The 18,094-nt window shown below is 41.5% G+C and overlaps 1 protein-coding gene across 7 annotated transcripts in view; it reads right to left on the minus strand.

Annotated features, from left to right (window-relative positions):
* The window catches only part of KMT2E (lysine methyltransferase 2E (inactive)), a 76,282-nt gene that overhangs the window by 43,034 nt on the left and 15,154 nt on the right, over nt 1-18,094 (minus strand). For 4 of the 7 annotated variants that reach the window (XM_084811458.1, XM_084811457.1, XM_084811454.1 and 1 more), the window contains 6 exons: nt 15,093-15,277; nt 13,851-13,965; nt 9,045-9,274; nt 8,064-8,144; nt 6,153-6,211; nt 79-251 (listed from right to left, as the gene is read on the minus strand). In XM_084811458.1, the coding sequence (XP_084667584.1) occupies nt 79-251; nt 6,153-6,211; nt 8,064-8,144; nt 9,045-9,274; nt 13,851-13,965; nt 15,093-15,163 (729 nt within the window). In that variant the 5' untranslated portion in view covers nt 15,164-15,277. Of the gene's footprint in view, nt 1-78; nt 252-6,152; nt 6,212-8,063; nt 8,145-8,724; nt 8,834-9,044; nt 9,275-13,850; nt 13,966-15,092; nt 15,278-17,360; nt 17,466-18,094 lie in introns of all 7 variants that reach the window. The other 3 variants (XM_084811461.1, XM_084811460.1, XM_084811456.1) reach the window with 2 other exon arrangements.

An 18,094-nucleotide genomic window follows, 5' to 3' on the forward strand; every position in this document is an offset into this window, starting at 1 on the left:
TATTTTGGTTAGAAACACAAAATGTCTTACAAGACAAACCTCTATAAATACCATAAGGTGAACATTAAATTAGCATACCTTTTTACATTTTGTGATGTTTTGCTCTTTCTCCCCACTTTTTTTCCGTTTCTTATCTGTGACCTTGGTAACTCGTGTAGCAGTTAGAGTAATTGTGGTTGGTGTGTGTTGAAAAGCAGTATATAATTCTACAGGAACTTCATCGCCACTTTCTGTTGCACTGGTATCCCCATCTTTAAAAACATGAAGGTAGTGAGAAAATTTATCTTATAAACTTTTTCACTATTGAAATTTTCTTTGAATAAATGTCACTGTTCACTTACAATACTAATTGCAGTAAGTATTCACATGCAAAAGTAACAACATTTATGAAAATGGTAATAAAATTAAAATGGGTTAACTGGAAGTCAGTAACATTTATATCTGCAAGATCAGGTTTTGTGGGAGAGGGGAAGACAAGAGAAAATCACACCAATTGTGACCTCAGATTAGTTATCTCAGTGGAGTTCACTCTTTTCCAGAAGCATTAAATACAATTTAAATCAAATCTCAGGTAAGAAATTCACTTATTTACATTAGCTCAATCCAAATGTACCATTTCCCCTGTCTCTTCTTGAGGTCCAATATGTACTTACAATATATTTATATATGAAATAAAATATAGTTTAAAAAAGCTTTTATGTCCACAGTGCAGCAATTTGCAGGTATTTATTTATGAAAAAAGACCTGATTATAGGAATAAGACAATTTCAATCACACTAGTAAATTAAGCATTAGAAAACCAAAGTCATTCCTGAAAATATGGTACTACATTAAAAAAAACCCTGATAAATTAGTTAACAAGCCTTCCCCGAAGAAGGCAGTATCCTTTTTAGCTTATCACCCTTTGAAACAAAGAAAGCAACTGTTTTTTCTTCTCAGGTGCCTCTTTTTAACTCCACTCTATATAGACCCAAATAGTCATTTATGAACAGACAAGGAAATTGGAATGCTGGAGCATTCATCGCTGCTGCCTTTGCAACCAAGGAAGTTAGTAACTATCAAGCTTTAAACACTAGTTGCTTCATTGACTGTGGGAACTGTGGCAGCAAAAGGCAAATAGAAAGGCCTTCCCACAAGCACTGTTCCCTTTCATGTGTGTAAATGACTGCTTTGAGTCTCAACACAACCATTGTAAGTTTTCATTTGTCTGGAGATTTAGGGCTAGGTTGCCTAACAGGTGGCTTATCTAGCTGGGTGAGCTTCCAAAAATATGATACTGATGTATCAAATTTCTTCCCAAGCATCCACTACAGAAGAACTGACTATCTCCTTCCAGAACCAGGAAGGTCTGCAGCAGTATCCATGAGCATTTTCAAATATATCACAGTCCTCATGACACAACACTCAAAATACTCCTTCAAGTCCATCTTTTGGGAACACCCAAAATCTGCTCTAGAAAATAATGAGATATGCCAACTTATCTGGTACAAACAAAAATTAACAGGAAAACAATTTAACCATGAAGTGACTGGTGAAACAAAAATATGATCAGGCAATGCAATCGAATGAACTTATCTTTCAGATGTGTAGCTCTTGCAGGCTGTTTATCAACATGAGATGATTTGGTACTTATCCCCTTATCAATGCATGCAGAATGTAAACCTAATACTTTGTCTTGCAGCAAAATCTTAACCAATTTAACTAAAAAATGCTTCCTGATAAGAACACTGTTGGATCAGACCAAGGGGCTATCTAGTCCAGCATCTTGTTTCCCACAGTAGCTAACCAGTTGCCTATCAAAAGCCCTAAAGCAGGAAACAAGGGTAATAGCTCTCTCCTGCTACTGAGTCCCAGAAACTAGTATTCAGAGGTATATCATTTCTGATCATGGAGGTAGCATATCACTACCCTGAGTAGAAGCCATTGACAGCTTTATATCCCATGAATTTGTTTAAGCCTCTTTCAAAGTTTAAAATTGGTGGCCCTTGTCACATCTTGTGGTAGCAAATTCCACAGTTTGTGCGCTATGTGAAGAAGTATTTTCTTTTGTCTATCCTGAATCTCCAACCATTCAGCTTCACTGACCCCAGATTATACTATTATGAAAGAGGGGAAAACAACTTTTCTCTACTCACTTTCTCCACATTATGCATGGGCATGTGTCACACCTCACTCATCATTTTTCTAAGCTAAAAAGACCCAAACACTGTAACGTTTCCTTGTATGGGAGTTGCTCCAATTACTTTTCTTGTCCTTTTCTGCACTTTCTCTAGATTTTGATGAGAAGCACCAGAGGCCATGTGAGTCACCATTTCTGACCACAAGGCAGGATGTTCCTTCATTTGTTTCCATTATTTACAATACAACCATTAAAAATAAGAACATAGGGAGCCTATATTATTTAAAAGACAAGAATTTCTGGCTACTTGTATTAGAATGGCAGTAATCTACCTTTTTATAAAAGGAATATATCTACCATTACTGCAATAAAACACTCAATGGGCCATGTGCTAAGGATTCCAAGAGGACACAGTAAAGTCCTGTTTCCCTCTGCCTATGAACATGCATGAATCGAGGCACAGTGATGGAATGTTAGGGGAAAGAGTGGCTTTTGCATGCCTCCCATTATCTCCATCCAGCCCTCTTTCTCTGTGCTTTGCAAATTAGTTGTGTCCAGAGCAAAACTGGCAAGCCACAGAGCAGGAAGTTGGGATGAGGATACGGGGAGTCCACACAAACCTCCCATTCCCTTGCACTGAGTACACACATATCCATGCACAAATAAGCAAGAAAAGACAGGGCTCTATTGTGCCCTATTAGAATCCTCCGTGCACAGGCATTGTTGTGCCTACAGTGTGAATGGATCTGCCACTTGCCCAAGTCCCCTGAACCTGTTTTTAAGGGTGCCCAAGGTACCATCCCATTTCTCTCTTCAGAACACTGTAACAGCATCTATTTTGACAGCTGTCAAAGTAGAAGCAGTTACTTACTTTGGGGCAGAGAAATGGGGTAGCGTGCACTTTAATATGAAAACAGGGTACTGGGGAATCAAGGAGGGGTGCATTAGAAGGAGGGGATTCTCAAAGGTCAAGGTGGCACTTTAAATCCCTGGGGTCGTCTGGGTAACTAAGGGAGCTTGAGCATCTTGACAGGTGGGGAAATTGCTCAAGATCACCTAGTTAGCCGAGTGCCCCCCCCCCCCGATTTAAAGTCTTGCTGTGACACATGGGGGTGCCCCTCTTCTAGTGCATCCCACCCCAAGTCAGCAGGACCCCGCTTTCAGAGAGAAGTGCATCCCACCCCCTTTTCACTGGTTTTCTATTAGCACTGTGGGAGTTTGACAGCTGTCAAAGGAGCTGTCAAACTCCAGCTTGGCTAATGGACAAGGGGAAGAAAAGGGGAGAAACGAGTGGATCTGCTGGAAAAAGACTTGTTATGACAAAGAGAGTGGGGTGGGAGCCAGCAGCAGCCCCTCCAAAGTGATCTTTGGGCACTTTGGAGGGGCTGCCACTGACAAGAGGAAAGAGGCACTGGAAGCGGCTTGGCCGCAACTGCGAAAAGCGATTGCAGCCACGTTTGGAGAGAGTTTTCCTGTCCATTATGCAAAGCAGAAGTTACAGTCAGGGCCAGAAATATCAGAACAAAGATAACTGTTTTGGCAGTTGGCCTCTGTACACCACCACATTGAAGTTGAAAGGAAACACACCCAGGTGGGAACGAAGTCAGGACTTTCAGCTGTAATTCAAGGGGTGTGACAAAAGTGGGGCACTAACCATTCAGGAAGGACAGCCAGTGGCATACACACACACTCATTGTTGGTGGCCCATAAGTAATGAAACAAACCAACATCATTTCAAACTTAAGGATCGCCTTTAATACCTGGATGAAAATCCTTTGCAGTCAATGACTGCCTGAAGTCTGGAACCCATGGACATGACCAAATGCTAAGTTTCCTCCCTCAAGATGCTTTGCCAGACCTTTACTGCAGCTGCCTTCAGCTGCTGCTTGTTTGTGCGTCTTTCTGCCTTCAGTCTTGTCTTCAGTAAGTGAAAAGCATGCTCTGTTGGGTGGAGATCAGGTGACTGACTTGGCCAGTGAAGAACATCCCACTTCTTTGCCTGGAGAAACTCTTGGGTAGCTTTTGCTGTATGTTTTGGGTCATTCTCCATCTGCAATATGAAGCGGCGTCCAACAGTTTAGTAGCATTCGCCTGAATCTGAGCAGAAAGTATAGCCCTATACGCTTCAGAATTCATCCTGCTGCTTTGATCAGCAGTCAGGTCATCAATAAACACCAGTGACCCGGTTCCATTGGCAGCCATGCATGCCCATGCCATAACACTGCCTCCACCATGTCTGACAGATGATGTGGTATGCTTTGGATCATGAGCTGTTTCTTTCCTTCTCCACACTTTTCTCTTCCCATCATTCTGGTACAAGTTAATCTTGATTTCATCAGTCCAAAGAATCTTATTCCAGAACTGAGCAGGCTTTTTTAGGTGTTTGCTGGCAAAGGCTAATCTGGCCTGTCTGTTCTTGAGTGTTACCAGTGGTTTGCACCTTGTTGTGAAGCCTCTGTATTTACATTCATAAAGCCGTCTCTTGACTGTAGATGTTGACAATGACATGCCTACCTCCTCAAGAGCGTTCTTGACCTGGCTAGATTTGTGAAAGGGTTCCTCTTCACCATGAGCAGAATTCTGCGGTCATCCACTTTAGTTGTCTTCTGTGGTCTTCTAGGCGTTTTGCTGTTGCTGAACCTGCCAGTTAATTCCTTCTTTTTCAGGAAGTTCCAAACAATTCTGTTGGCCACTCCCACTGTTTTTGCTATCTCTCTGATGGGTCTATGTTGTTTCCTCAGCCTAATGATGGCCTCCTTCACCGCATGGACACCTCTTTGGACCTCATGTTGGGAGTTCCAGTGAACAGCTACCAAATGCAAATGTAACACTCAGAACCACCTCCAGGCCTTTTATCTGCTTGATTGGTCATGGGGTACCCAGGAAACAGGCCACACCTGGCCATGCAGCTGCTTGTCAGCCATTTGTTCCATTGCTTATGAGCCACCAACGATGGGGGGGGGGGTGTATGCCACTGGCTGTCCTTCCTGAATGGTTAGTGCCCCACTTTTGTCAAACCCCTTGAATTACAGCTGAAAGTCCTGACTTCGCTCCCACCTGGGTGTGTTTCCTTTCAACTTCAATGTGGTGGTGTACAGAGGCCAACTGCCAAAAGTTATCCTTGTTACGATATTTCTGGCCCTGACTGTACCTCAACATCATCTGATTAACTGTGCCCTTTTCTTCACCCTTTCATTGACACAGTACTGAGAACTATAGATTAAAAAAACTTTTAGAAATAAAGATTAAACACTTAGTTTTTCCCAAAAGCAAGATGACAAGCTGGGCAGAGTTATCCTATCCTGGGGAAAGTGTGTGTGGGGTGGGGAGAGAAGGATTCCTTGGTAGAACCGCCACCACATCCATAGTTCTGGCTGGAATAATTTCAGGCCAATTCATTAGGCATGGTGGGAAATGAGGGGGCTTTGGGTCCTGAGGATCAATGGCCGCTCCTGAAATACCCTGTTTTGCTTCCCACTGCCAGCAAAACATCTATTCCAGTGGAGATTTCTGCAGTTGTATCAGGGCCCCCATGAAATGCCCTATTTCCCTCCGCCCCCCACTGCCGGAAGAACAACACTGGCAGGGTTTCTATGCTGGCGGTGTGCTAGGTGGCCTCCAGCAACACAGGTGGCAGACCTGCCTCTCCACTTGAGCTGCTTCGTATGGCCCCTCAGACAAATCCCTTCTTGATATATCATTGATCTATACATGGCATACTGTGTAAATAATGGGATTCTGCTGTACAAGAAAGAAAATGTTTGAAGGTCTTTTTCAAGAATAAACAATTGTTAGTCTCGTTAATTTCAAATGTTTGTGTAAGCATTTTTCAGTTAAAAATTCTTAATGTCAAGAGAAACTAATTTATCTAGAATTCCTTTGATTATAGAATGCTTTAAAATCATTCCAACCACTTGCAGAAATATTAATAACAGAACAGGACAAGACTTGGATAAGACTGTATTCTGTGTCAGTACAGTTGAGCAGTATCAGTAATCAAGTCTAAAAGACATTTATGAACTTTGTTACCTACCTGACATATTTTCCCTTTTTCTACGCTGCAGCAACATTGCCCTGTCTTTATCTAAACTCCTGTGAAAAAAAGGAAAAGAAATGAATCTAAAAACAAGTGTGAATATTGTGTTTGAACATTAAAACTTTCTAACGGAGCCTGCGTGTTAAATGAAAGAAATAATTAAAGCTATAAAATGGCTGTTTCCATTCAATGTTCTACATTAATTCATTTTCACTATTCATAGTCACTATTTAAACTCCTAGCAAGGAGGTTTTCTGCTCTAGGAATTTTACGCTTCATATAAAGGCCAAAGCAAAACAGCAATGTACTAATATCAAAGCAAAGCAGAAATAAATAATGCAGTCACATCTAGATCCTCTTGCTACTTTAACATTCCACCTTCATCGTTTAAAAAAAAAAAGTGGCAGAAGTGCTGAACTATTTACCTAAAGCCACTGAAGTAAGATGTACATTTACATTATTCGAATGTAGAGACCCTTTAATTGTATGTTATTTTATGTAAGCTGTCTTGGGGATGCTTTCAGGAACAAAATGCAAAGTAGAAATCATAGAAAAATAATATTAAGTTGTGAAAAAGAATGAATTCAGACTTTTTCCACTCTCTCCAGCCCAGTTTTGCTATGGGATGGCCACCTCATTCAATCCCCAATTCTCAATACGGGCACTGTGGCTATTTCATGTCATCTCATTCCTCCAAGTTTCCAAGGCATTTGGAAAGTCAGCTGACTGGCTGCACACACTCCTTATTCCCCTTCCCCCATGAACTGCAGGCAGAAGTGCCACTAGGTTTGAGGGCCCCCTGGACCAGCTGCTTTCCTGCCCCCTCCTTCTTTTACCTTGGGGGGGCGGTCCCTCTCCCTGCTGGTCCCCCTTTTTTAACCAAGGGGTGGCATCAGCTCCTCCTCCTCTTCTTCACCAACTTGCTCGTAAAAGTAAGTGCTGCGGTGAGCTGAACCAATTGGACGTTGCTTTGGGGAAGACATAACCAATGGGGGCACAACAGCAGTAAAGGAGCAGTCTTTACACTGCTCCCACGCCCTCCTTGGCACGTCTCCCCAAAGTCAACATCTGACTGGTTCAGGTCAATGCTACTCAAAGTTAAGAAAGAAAATATCCCCTTTTGTTTAAAATGGCACACTCAACTGGCCGTCTGCCATGGTGTTTCCTTTTACCAGCATGTTGGCTAGGAGGAGGAGCCACTGTTTATTAGGGTGTCATCTGGAGGTCCTCCTGGATGTCTGCTTCATGATCTGGCTTTGGCAGCACCACTGATTGCAGGTAGTCTCTCTCAGGACAGAAAGGGAGAAGTCAGGTATAAAAGCTTTCTCTCAGATGAGATAGTGTGCAATGGCAATAGACTGCCAATTGTCCTGATCAAGAGAACAGCAGCAGAAAAAAAACTGTGTGCTGCGTTGCATTTGGGTCTGCATTGCTTGTGGATAAATTTCCACAAAGACAACAAAAAGAGTGAGGAGATTCACTTGACCACTTGGCACACACTTTTGACCATTCAGCAGAATCGATCCACACACACAAGCCTTATTTCCCAAGTGTACTGTGACAAGCTTTAGTTTCATTAAGCTTTAAAAATAAATTAATGTAATGATTTCAGTAACTTTTAAGGATAACAAGAATTCACCATCATTCATTCAAAAAGCAACAGCTATTTTTTCCTGCTGCAAAAGGCACTTTGTATAACCTTTTGCTAAAGACTTCTGTTGGTGGGTTCATTTTTGTTGTATGAGAAGGATGCTACTTAAATTGACAAACTGTAGTTTGCAATATAATTTAGTAAGTGTATTATAAATAATGTGAAGATGAGCTGACATAATCATCTGATCATCCTAGCTATGAGGTTCAGACTTTATGCCAACAGCAAAGATTTCTTATTAACTATATGCTACTCACCTAGGTTGACAACGCTCACAGAGGTATATGTCAGGAATATGTTGCCTGTCGATCCCCATGCAATCAATGTGCTGCCAAACACTTAGATGACAAAAAAGAGAGTATGTTACTTTCAGACAGTATTCAAGCTTTGTAGAGTACTTTCAAGTTTCCCTTAATTACTGCTACAAGTTCTTTTCCCCAATGCTCCGTTCTACCATCTCATCACCTAATTAATGCACGACTCCCTCAACACCCACTACTGCATGAACAAACTCCACCTCCAACAATATGAACATTCAAAAAGAAAAGACAAGTTACTTCATGGTTGCAAAAATGTTCAGATGCCCATGCAAAATGAGCACATCCACCTCTTTGGATGGCAGTTTCCCCAACAAACCCCACAAAGTGCTTTTTGAGCTCCCTCTAAATTCATAAAGAAGTTTGGCAATCTTTAACAAATAAAATGCCAAGGAAAACTGCTGCCAAAATATACACGGTATTATTCTCAGGCTTTTCCATTAAACTGCTTTCACACCTTAATATAATGCCATGCACCCCTTTTAGTCACATGGCACCTCTTCCACCACACCAATGGTAAAAATAACCTAGGCCCTGGGAACCAGACCGTGGCTGTTCAATGGTTGGTCTAGCTCCCCACCACCCAGTGCCTCCCTCTTACCCTTCTGCAGGGTTAACAATGAGTTCTGAGCTGTGACCCTTCTCAGCATGACCCCCGCTTGCAGAGAGTCTTTGCTGGCTTGGCTGGTCTGTCACCTCCCCTGTCCATCCTGAAGGCAAAATGGCAGCTATCACAATGACAAAATGGTGATGGCTTCTATTTCTTCCACATTTGCATAATGCCCTGTAATGCCTGTGAAGGGCCTAAAATGTTTTGCTAGCGAGGGAAATGGCTCTGAGAAATTAGGGACAAGGAGGGATAATATCAGTAGTACATAGTTAAAATATTTAAGAATTTTTGCATATATAGGACTACTTTACCTGCATTTGTCACAACAGATCATATATCCATCATCATGTGTAAATCCACAAATGCACCTGGTTATATCAGTTCCATAGCTTCCATCCTCAGATGTGCTGATAGTAGTAGCACTGGAGGTCTCATCAAAATTTGGAGCAGTATAAATGCCTACTTCATTCTTGCTTATAAGAACTGATGGAGGAGGAGAGGCTGGAGGTGTTGGAGGAGGGCGGGCGCCATAGTTATGGTCCTGGAAAATAATTTATATCAAATCATCCACCTTTTCAATTTCAATATTACTTGTTCTATTCATGTATACATTTTTTTAATTATTAAAATCAAATATTTCCCCCACTCTTTTTTAGATAGAAATCCAGTTTTATAATCAGAGCATATAAACCAGGGGTAAGGAACATGTGGCCCTCCAGATATTGGTGGACTCCAACTTCCATCAGCCCTGGCCAGCACAGCCAATGGGAGGGATGATGAGAGTCATAGACCAAACATTCTAGGCCATCAGAACATTTTTCTGATACAAACTGAAAATTTTCCTATGCCAATTCAAAATTTTTCAGAAAACCCACATCACTGCTAGCCTGATCTAGAAAAACACTGAATGGAAAGCTGGACTTATTGTGATGTGGTGTTCTAGTCAGTAGGGAGCAGAACAGACAAGTAATGGTTAATTCCCATTTCCATGGAAGGCAGGGCCAGTCAGAAACAGACTTTTGTCGACACACGAGGAACCCCACTCAGTTACCGGACCTGCTTCAGCTAACAGAATGTTTGAGAACTCTATTAACTAAAAAATCTAAGAAGAATTTCCAGCAGATTGCCTATCTAGCTACTGAAGGACAAACACAAAATTATGCATCCCTTTGAAACAAACATCTACATGTCCCTCATGTTGAATATTAACCTGGATGGGAATGCCTGCTCCATTCCTTGCTGACAAGAACGCCATTTCACAGTAAGTCCAATTTTCTATTCGGTCAGCAAGGAAATGGAGCAGGCAGGAAAGGGATGTCCAAAAGTACAGGTGGATCAGATTCCATATGTTAAAACACTTTTAACACCCTGCGGCCAAAGGATGCTTCTGTCAAAGAAAACTTGTCAATTTTGTAGTGGTGAATGAATGTAGAGGGCAACACCCATGTAGTCACCCTACAGGTATCCTGTAGTGGCACCACATTAGTTGCTTCAGTCTAACCCAAGTGTGTTGTAATGTCTTTGGGAAGACTTTGGGACTGGGTTGAATACGCTAGCACAATGCACTCCTGAGTCCATCTAGTACTGTTACACCTACTGACTTTTCTTCCCTGGTCTGCCATCTTATGAGAAACAAATAGAGCCCCCGAACATCTAGTATCCCATGTGTGCCTGATATATATATACACAGTGCTCTATGTACATCAAGCATGTGCCACCTTTCCTCCTTAGCCTAAGTCAGCATTGTACAAAAATTAGGTAGCACAATCTCTTGGCCCCATGGGGTCAGGTCTCAATACCACCCAGTTTGGCAAAAAGGAAAAGAGCTCATCTTGTACTGAAAGAGCCCCGAGTTCCCCTATGCATCTGGCAGATGCCAGCACTACCAGGAAAGTGGATGGTACAGAGAGGCTCAAACAGTGGGCTCGTGCGAGCTTTCAGCACCAATGGCAAATCCGACAGGCTATGGGTGGGGAGATGAATGCTGTACTATGTAAAAAACATTTGACCTGTGGGTGGCTGGAGACAGAAGCCTCCCCATGCATTTTAAGGACACTTCCTATGGCCACTGCCTGTCTCTGAAGAGTTGCTAGGGAAAGGCCCTTGTCAAAGCCTGCTTGACGAAAGCTTGAGTATATCTGGAATTCTTGCCTGTTCTCAGATTACTTTCAGTCACTTACACCAAATTCAGAATACCTGCCATGTCACATCATAGATGTTAATCATGGAGGATCTACACAACACCAGAATTGTACTCACTACTTCTTGGGACAACCCATTCTAGGAGTTCCTTGCTTTAAACTCCAGGTGCAAAGTTGAAGCTAGAATGGATCCAGGTGTAGAATCAGGCCCTGTGATATCAGATCGGGGAGAGTTGGGCGCCCCCATATTCCGCTGTAATCAAAGCCAAATTCTTCTCTTCCCAGAACAAACACAAGATCGCCCCCATTTACAGGTTGCCGGATCAAGCCCCCCTGCCGGTCGATGTGTGCTTTTCACACTACACTGTCTCTCTGAATTAGAACGTGTTGTTGGCAGAGCGTTACTGCAGAAGGACCAGTGTGCGAGCCAGACTGGTCTCGGTTCTAGCCAACGGATGAGATAAGCCACGTCTCCAGGAGACCGTGCTCCCTGGAAATCCTCGAAAAGGCAATGTGCCCACCAGTCCAACAGACTGGCATCTGCTGTCACTTCTATTTGGGAGGGTTCCCTGAATCTGGTGAGCTTGAATGAGTCACGAGCATAGGTGTTCAGATACTTCTCATGCTAGTACCACTGTCCCACAGTTCCATTCCACGATCTCGGTCTAGGAGGTGAGCAACAATCACTGTAGGCTCCTGGAGTGAAATCTCACCCACGGCACTGTGTCTATTGAAGCAATCATCAAGCCTTGTAGACATGCTAGGCTCATAAGCATGGGGTGAGAAGGTGAGATAGCATGGTTTGAGCTCTCCATAATCTTGTTCGCCCCTTCCTGTGACAGAAAAATCTTCTCCCCTGCTGTATCCACGATGACCCCTAGGTGTAGTAACGTCTGTGTGGGGCTCAGGTGACTCTTGTTCTAACGGACCACAAAGCCACAGTCTATCAAGCAACGAGCCTTGCTTCAGTGTTTCTTTGAGCTATGTGTTTTGAGCCCTTTTGGTGGTGCATGCCTTTTGCCTTTCCAAGGTCTGTTCCAGAAGAGGAGGCAGGAGAGGAGAAGGAAGGTGAGAAGGAAGTAAACAAGAAGGATGACAAGCTGGTGGTAGAATATCTGCCCGTCTTTCTTTTTTGTCTGTGGGAATAGCAGGCCAACTCCTTGGCAAGAGTGGCCACTGTTTCCTTCACCACAATCCTACTGAACCATTTCAGCATATCAGTCTGGTTCCATTTTCCATCTCTCATTGCCACTACAACAAGAGCCCACATGCCAAGGCCCCACTGATTGCTCCATTCTGACAACTGGTATGCAGGAGAGCTGCACCCTCTATCAGGGGAGACTGAGATGTACCCGACATGACAGCAGTAACAATTGTCAGTGCTGGAAGGTTTCCCATGTACTGGCTTTTGACTTCTTTGCCACGACATTGTCACTCTGTTGGCCTTGGAATGCTCGCCCTAACCAATTCTGAGAGAAAACAGTATGGCGGGCTACTACGTCCAGATGCTGCCACCTCCCCTTCTTAGCAAGTACAAAACAAGCCACAGTGAGTGAGGGTGCGCTCTCGCCAGATCAGGACATGCTCCCCAGAATGGGTAGCATCACGGTGAGTGGAGCATTCCCACCAAAAAGTGGGATCAGGCTTCCCGCATGCACCAAAACTATTCCTTTCACTTTCTTTCATGACAGAAATAAAAAGGGGGAACAAAAATGCATATGTTCTAGGAAAATCTCGTGCCTATCCCCTGTTAGGAAGGCCAACCAACAAAAAGAAAAAAAACTAGACAAATCCTTATCTAAGAACTGATGGAGGGGACAAGACATGTAGAAAATCTACAAAAGAAATCACTACTCCTAAGTCTAACTTGGGAGTCCCTGATCAAACCTGCACTTCTTGTGAAAAGCAAAACCAAGACTTAAAGGGGTTCCTCCCATTTTGTGTGATCACAAGTCTGTTTCTAATTGGTCCTGCCTTCCACAGATGTGGGAGTTAACCTTCCTCCCTGCTCCACTTTCAATCTCTCCCTTGCTGACCAAGAAGATGAAATTGGGTTTGCTACGAACTGTAATATTAACTGAAGAATTTAATCTCTACTCACAGGATTTTAATGTAGCTATTGATCTGGAAGGAGACCATAAGAGTATGGCTGAATGGTAATAAATTAAATATTTTCATTTACATTTTATTCATTTTATACTGTTCTTTTAAAAAAGTGAATGTAACATTACTTTCCCCATCGCTTACCAGGGTTTTTTGATATTCACTTCTCATCCATCTTGAACAACATCTATTTATCACTATGCCCAGGAAATCTGTCAGGCATCACTAAGCTTGATGCTAGTCAAAGCTCTACATACACACTCACATTCTTTAATCATGATATAACAAAGCAGAGAAATTTGTCTGAGTTGAATTTTAAGAGGAGTGTTGACACAAAGCACACCTCATTTCGCAGCACCAATACAGGAAATTTGCCAAAATTCTTCCCTACTGGAGCACACTTCTAGTACGGTGGCTTGTTTTGATCATGTGAACTGGCCCTTTATGTAAATATTGTGTAATATATGGGTACTATATAGTATTTTGTTAAACAATTTTCCCTTACCAGTAAGAGCACTGCAATGGCAGGCAAGGCAGAGCTCGATGCTATTTTAGCTGCCACAGCAGTTAGTTTATAGCATCAGGTTGGCCAGGCTACAGCACTGTACCTAGAATAGTTTTAATTTCAAGTCTATTTAGAAGACAAGGGGGGAAAGCTATTTTGTTCAGAAAAACAACAGTAACAACAGAATTTGAGACTCCAAGTATTAGATTCATGCAAAACTGAAACCAGCCTCTTCTATAAGAATGTTGAGATTTTGGTTATTTCAGCGGACAACTTCCATAACAAACCAGAGGAAGCTAACTAAGCAAGGTACATTTAAATTTCCTACTGAAAAAGAACCTTGAACAAGTACTTTACAACAAACTTACTGCATACGGCAAACCGATGTAACTGTGTGAATGATGAGAGCTGCTGTTATATAGCTGGTGTGGATAACTGTTTGACTTCTCAACTACCACAGGGCTAGCTTCTACAGATTCGGGTCTGAAAAGCAAGAAGGATGGCAAAATATTAAGATTTCACTTCCTTCCACATCTCATTTATTTCTTTTGTTCATTAGTGCTGAAAATTTAGTTATTATGAGAAAGTACAAGGTATCAATGTATAGATTAAAGGGTTCTGAAGGAATTCAATGAAGAAAATGTCTGGCAACATGTCAGTTATGGAACTGCATTTAAAACTGCTAAAACTGGTATGGGTGCATGCTATCAAGTGAACACTGAATCAATCTGAACAACGTAGACACCAATGTTGTGCAACACAACACAGCTGCACAAAAATGAATGCAAGGCAGGAATATATTACTATCAATAATACTTATTGTTTCTACGAACACATATGAAGCGTAGGTGTCTGCCCATATGCTGTTAGCAGTATCTGAAACCCCAGTAAGTTTCACCAATGACATCTAGTGGTAGCATAAGCACAGCACTACAAGTTTCCAGAGAAGCTGTTTTTTATTTTATTATTTGTTACATTTATATTCTGCCTCTTTTCCTCCTGCAAGGAACCCATGGCTTACATGATCTTCTTCCTCTCCATTTTGTTTTTTACATGCTTTTGTTAAGGCAGACTAAAGGAATTCCCTCAAAGGGTGGTGGCGGGCTTTTTTTTTTTCTATTTTAAGCACATGTTGTGTACCAGCATTCTGAATTTCACCCTTAACTATCCCCCCCCCCAATTACTACTGAAATACATATGCATTAATAACCCAAAGTAAAGGGGGGAAAGGTAGTAGAATGTTATGAAGTTCCTTAACCAAAACAATTAATTAATATTAATTTAAGACTCTAGATGCTAAAGTGCCAATAAATATAAATTGTATTTGAAAATCTATTTTTAAAATCTACAATTTTTTTAAAATAGTAATTTTGCCAAAACATAACAAAACTGACTTCAATACATACTCAAATATAACTGTAGACCTTCAAGAAGTCATGAAAAAATATCACCTAAGAACTCTAACTTTTAAATCCATCTGAACTTTTACCAACTTTTGGTAAAGTTCAGCAGCTCTGTATCATGCCCAGAACTCGGCAACAATAGATTAATAAAATGCAACATAAAACAGAACCAACTTTGCAAATGTGTAGTTATGCTTCAATACTTACTCTGAGCCTGCAGCCATTTCCAAATATGAAGTTTCTGCTGTGTCAACCCCCAACGGGACCACTATGCTCATGACGTTCGTTTCTGATAAATTCGATTACTATGGAGTTCTATGCATTGGTATCCAAAACACTGGGGCATGCCAGCCACAGTGCTCATTGCAAACATCTAAGTGCATCCACAAACTCTGTTTAACAAAAAAAAGTTGGAAAACTGTAGTTATTCCAAAATGACAACACAAGTTAAAACAGCTTACCTCTTTTTTTCCTTCCACTATGAAAGTAAAATGATTTAAGACTGATGAACTGATTCACAGTGCAGTCCTAAGCGTGTCTACCCAGAAGTAAATCCCACTGAGTGCTTATTCCTTAGTATGTGTGCTTAGGATTACAACCTCAGTACATAATACAGGTAAACATGCTTCAACCACTTTTTCTTACATGTATTTGCCAATTTTATCAAGATCAGCTCAAAATAGTTTAGTTCAGGTTAATAACTGCATAGTTATAGTATGTGCACAGACAACAAAAATGTGAAATGTTGCATACAGATTCATCTGTGTGTGTGTGTAAGTGTGTGTGTTGTATGTATATATGGCATATTTGTGCTTTAATGCTTATGTCACAACAAACAGGACTGGAGATTTATTTAGCAAATAAATACAATACAAACAAAAAACCAGTTAAGGTAATTTAAAATGAAGGCTCACCACCTGTTGATTTAAAACTAGAGGTGGCCAACTGATAACCCGTAACAGTCCCCTGCAGTCATTTTCTCCAGCTCCTCCACCTATCCCAACAGCAGCAGAGGGAGCAGTTCCCACATTATTTTTTGGCCCTGTCAGAGCTAGACTCTTCAGCCTAGTGGGCCAAAGTGTTGAAGCTGGGTGATGACATTAGTGCTTAGAGATTTCCAGCCTCTCAAGCTACAGAAGGCCATCCTCAATTTAAAACTGTCAATTGATAGTGTAATCCTCTACATGTCTACTTAGAAGTACAGTCCCACTGAGTTCAATGGAACTTACTTCCAGGTAAGTGTGCTTAGGATTGCAGCCAGGCAGACCAATAATACTGATGGAGGCAGGAACAGCCAAAGATGGAGGAACCGCCTTATCTGAACCACCTCATGCCAGCAGGGTAGAAGAGAGGGAAGAGCAGCAGGGGAGAAGGGATACGTTCTCCCTTTCACAGTATTTTTTTCTTTGGTGATTTCCCTTGCACTGGTTCCAACGGGAGGGAAATTACGTACGGCAGCTCTAGGGCTGGTATACATCCTACCCCATGTCAGGGGAGGGTCTGGAAATCTGAGGGTTTTAGATCCTGCAGATCCAAATCCTCTTCCACCCCAACCATGACACACCTCTCTTGGTCTGTCCCCCGTTTTGCCTCTACTGATGTTGGAGAGGCAAGGGTCTCAGAGGTTTCTGTAGGGGCTGAGTGAAAACATCCAGGGTTAGATCTCACCCTCTGAGAGACCTCTCGCTTCACCCTCCCAAGGACCATAGGATTGCAGCCTAAATAGTTTTGACTGAAGTCAATCCACCCCACTATAAACCCAATACAGACATTATTCAATATAAAAGCCAGCTAAATAATCAGTTTGGAGAAATCTATACAGCTTCATTTTCATGTATTATAGTTCTTCTTTCTTATGCCCCTTTCAATCAACATGGCATCTTTTTGAAACCCTAATGTTTAGAGCAAGGTGTGTTTACATTTAGTTCTACCATACCAAAGGAAAGTTAGTTGCATGTCACTTAAATGTATTATATAATGCTGATGACTTAATGAAGGGGAAAATGTTATATGACGAGATCATACAAACCTAAATAGTTTTTCCAGTACCATTTGTAATGGCTCAATAGGTTTGGTACATGTATGCATGCTTTGCTACTACCTGCAATAAAAGGTTTGGTTGTTGTTTTTATCATGCGCAATGTATATGTATGCCTGCTTTATACACATTCATGCCACAGGCAGTTTCCTGTGTGAAACAAACCAGCTGTTTTTAGGAGGAGCCTGAAAACAACTTGCATGCATCTACCTCCTCCAAAATGCAGTCTGAACCACAAAGTACAGAGCTCCTTTTCTAAAGCCCCTACAACCTGAGCTATGGAAGCAGTTGGCCTCCCTTTTTAAAATTTAGCCAGCAGAGAAAAGATCTGTTACAGTTCCTCAATAAGGTTAACTACAACTGTAATACAGAAAGTTGGGCTGCTTAAGGGTCTCATTTGGGTCTATTTTTTTTTTATTTCTACAACCTTCTCTTACCTCTGTAATTAAAACTTTTTGTAAATCAAGATACCCATTGAAATGTAGTATTTCATCAAGTCTCAGAGCAAGGTCTTGCTCAATCAATGGTGCTGGAAATAGAGCCTGTGGAATTAAGAATTTAAATTCATTGTACCCACTCTCCCAGCTTAGAAAACATTCCCTAGTTGTAAAATATGTGTGAAGAAGGATAGATAAGCACACCTAATGTGTCTGGACTATTTCACTGCTTACCATCTGCTCTGACTGCCTCAGCAGGAATGAAACTGACACATCTGTCAGAAAAATGCAGAATAGAAAGGTTGGTTTTCTAAGCAGTGAAAATCTTGATCTGAAGAGGAGACACTAGTTATTTCAGAAGTGTGCATTACAACATACTTATGGTTCTAAGGCTAATGGATTAGATCTGGATTTAGTCATGCTTAGAGGAGGTTAACTGAAATTAATGGGACAACTTAGCAATGACTAACTTAAGTATCATTGATTTCAATGGGTCTAACTGTAAGCATGACTAAATTTGGATCCAACTCAACATTTTAAAATGTCTTGCTGCTTTTTAAAAAAAAATTGTAGTACTCTACTAAACCTGTAGACATGTAATTTTTTTTGTTTCTGTTTTCTATGTTCTTTAGTGGATAGTGAAGAAGAAATGTAAGGGAAGCTGACAGAATTATGACTATGATCTTGCTTGGCTGCAATAATGCTTAGCCAACCAAAGTACTTCTTAAGAAATA

This window comes from Heloderma suspectum, chromosome 7 (assembly GCF_057233095.1).
Source record: "Heloderma suspectum isolate Gila_16-S chromosome 7, 16-S_ref, whole genome shotgun sequence".
In the NCBI taxonomy this organism is placed as follows: Eukaryota; Metazoa; Chordata; class Lepidosauria; order Squamata; family Helodermatidae; genus Heloderma; species Heloderma suspectum.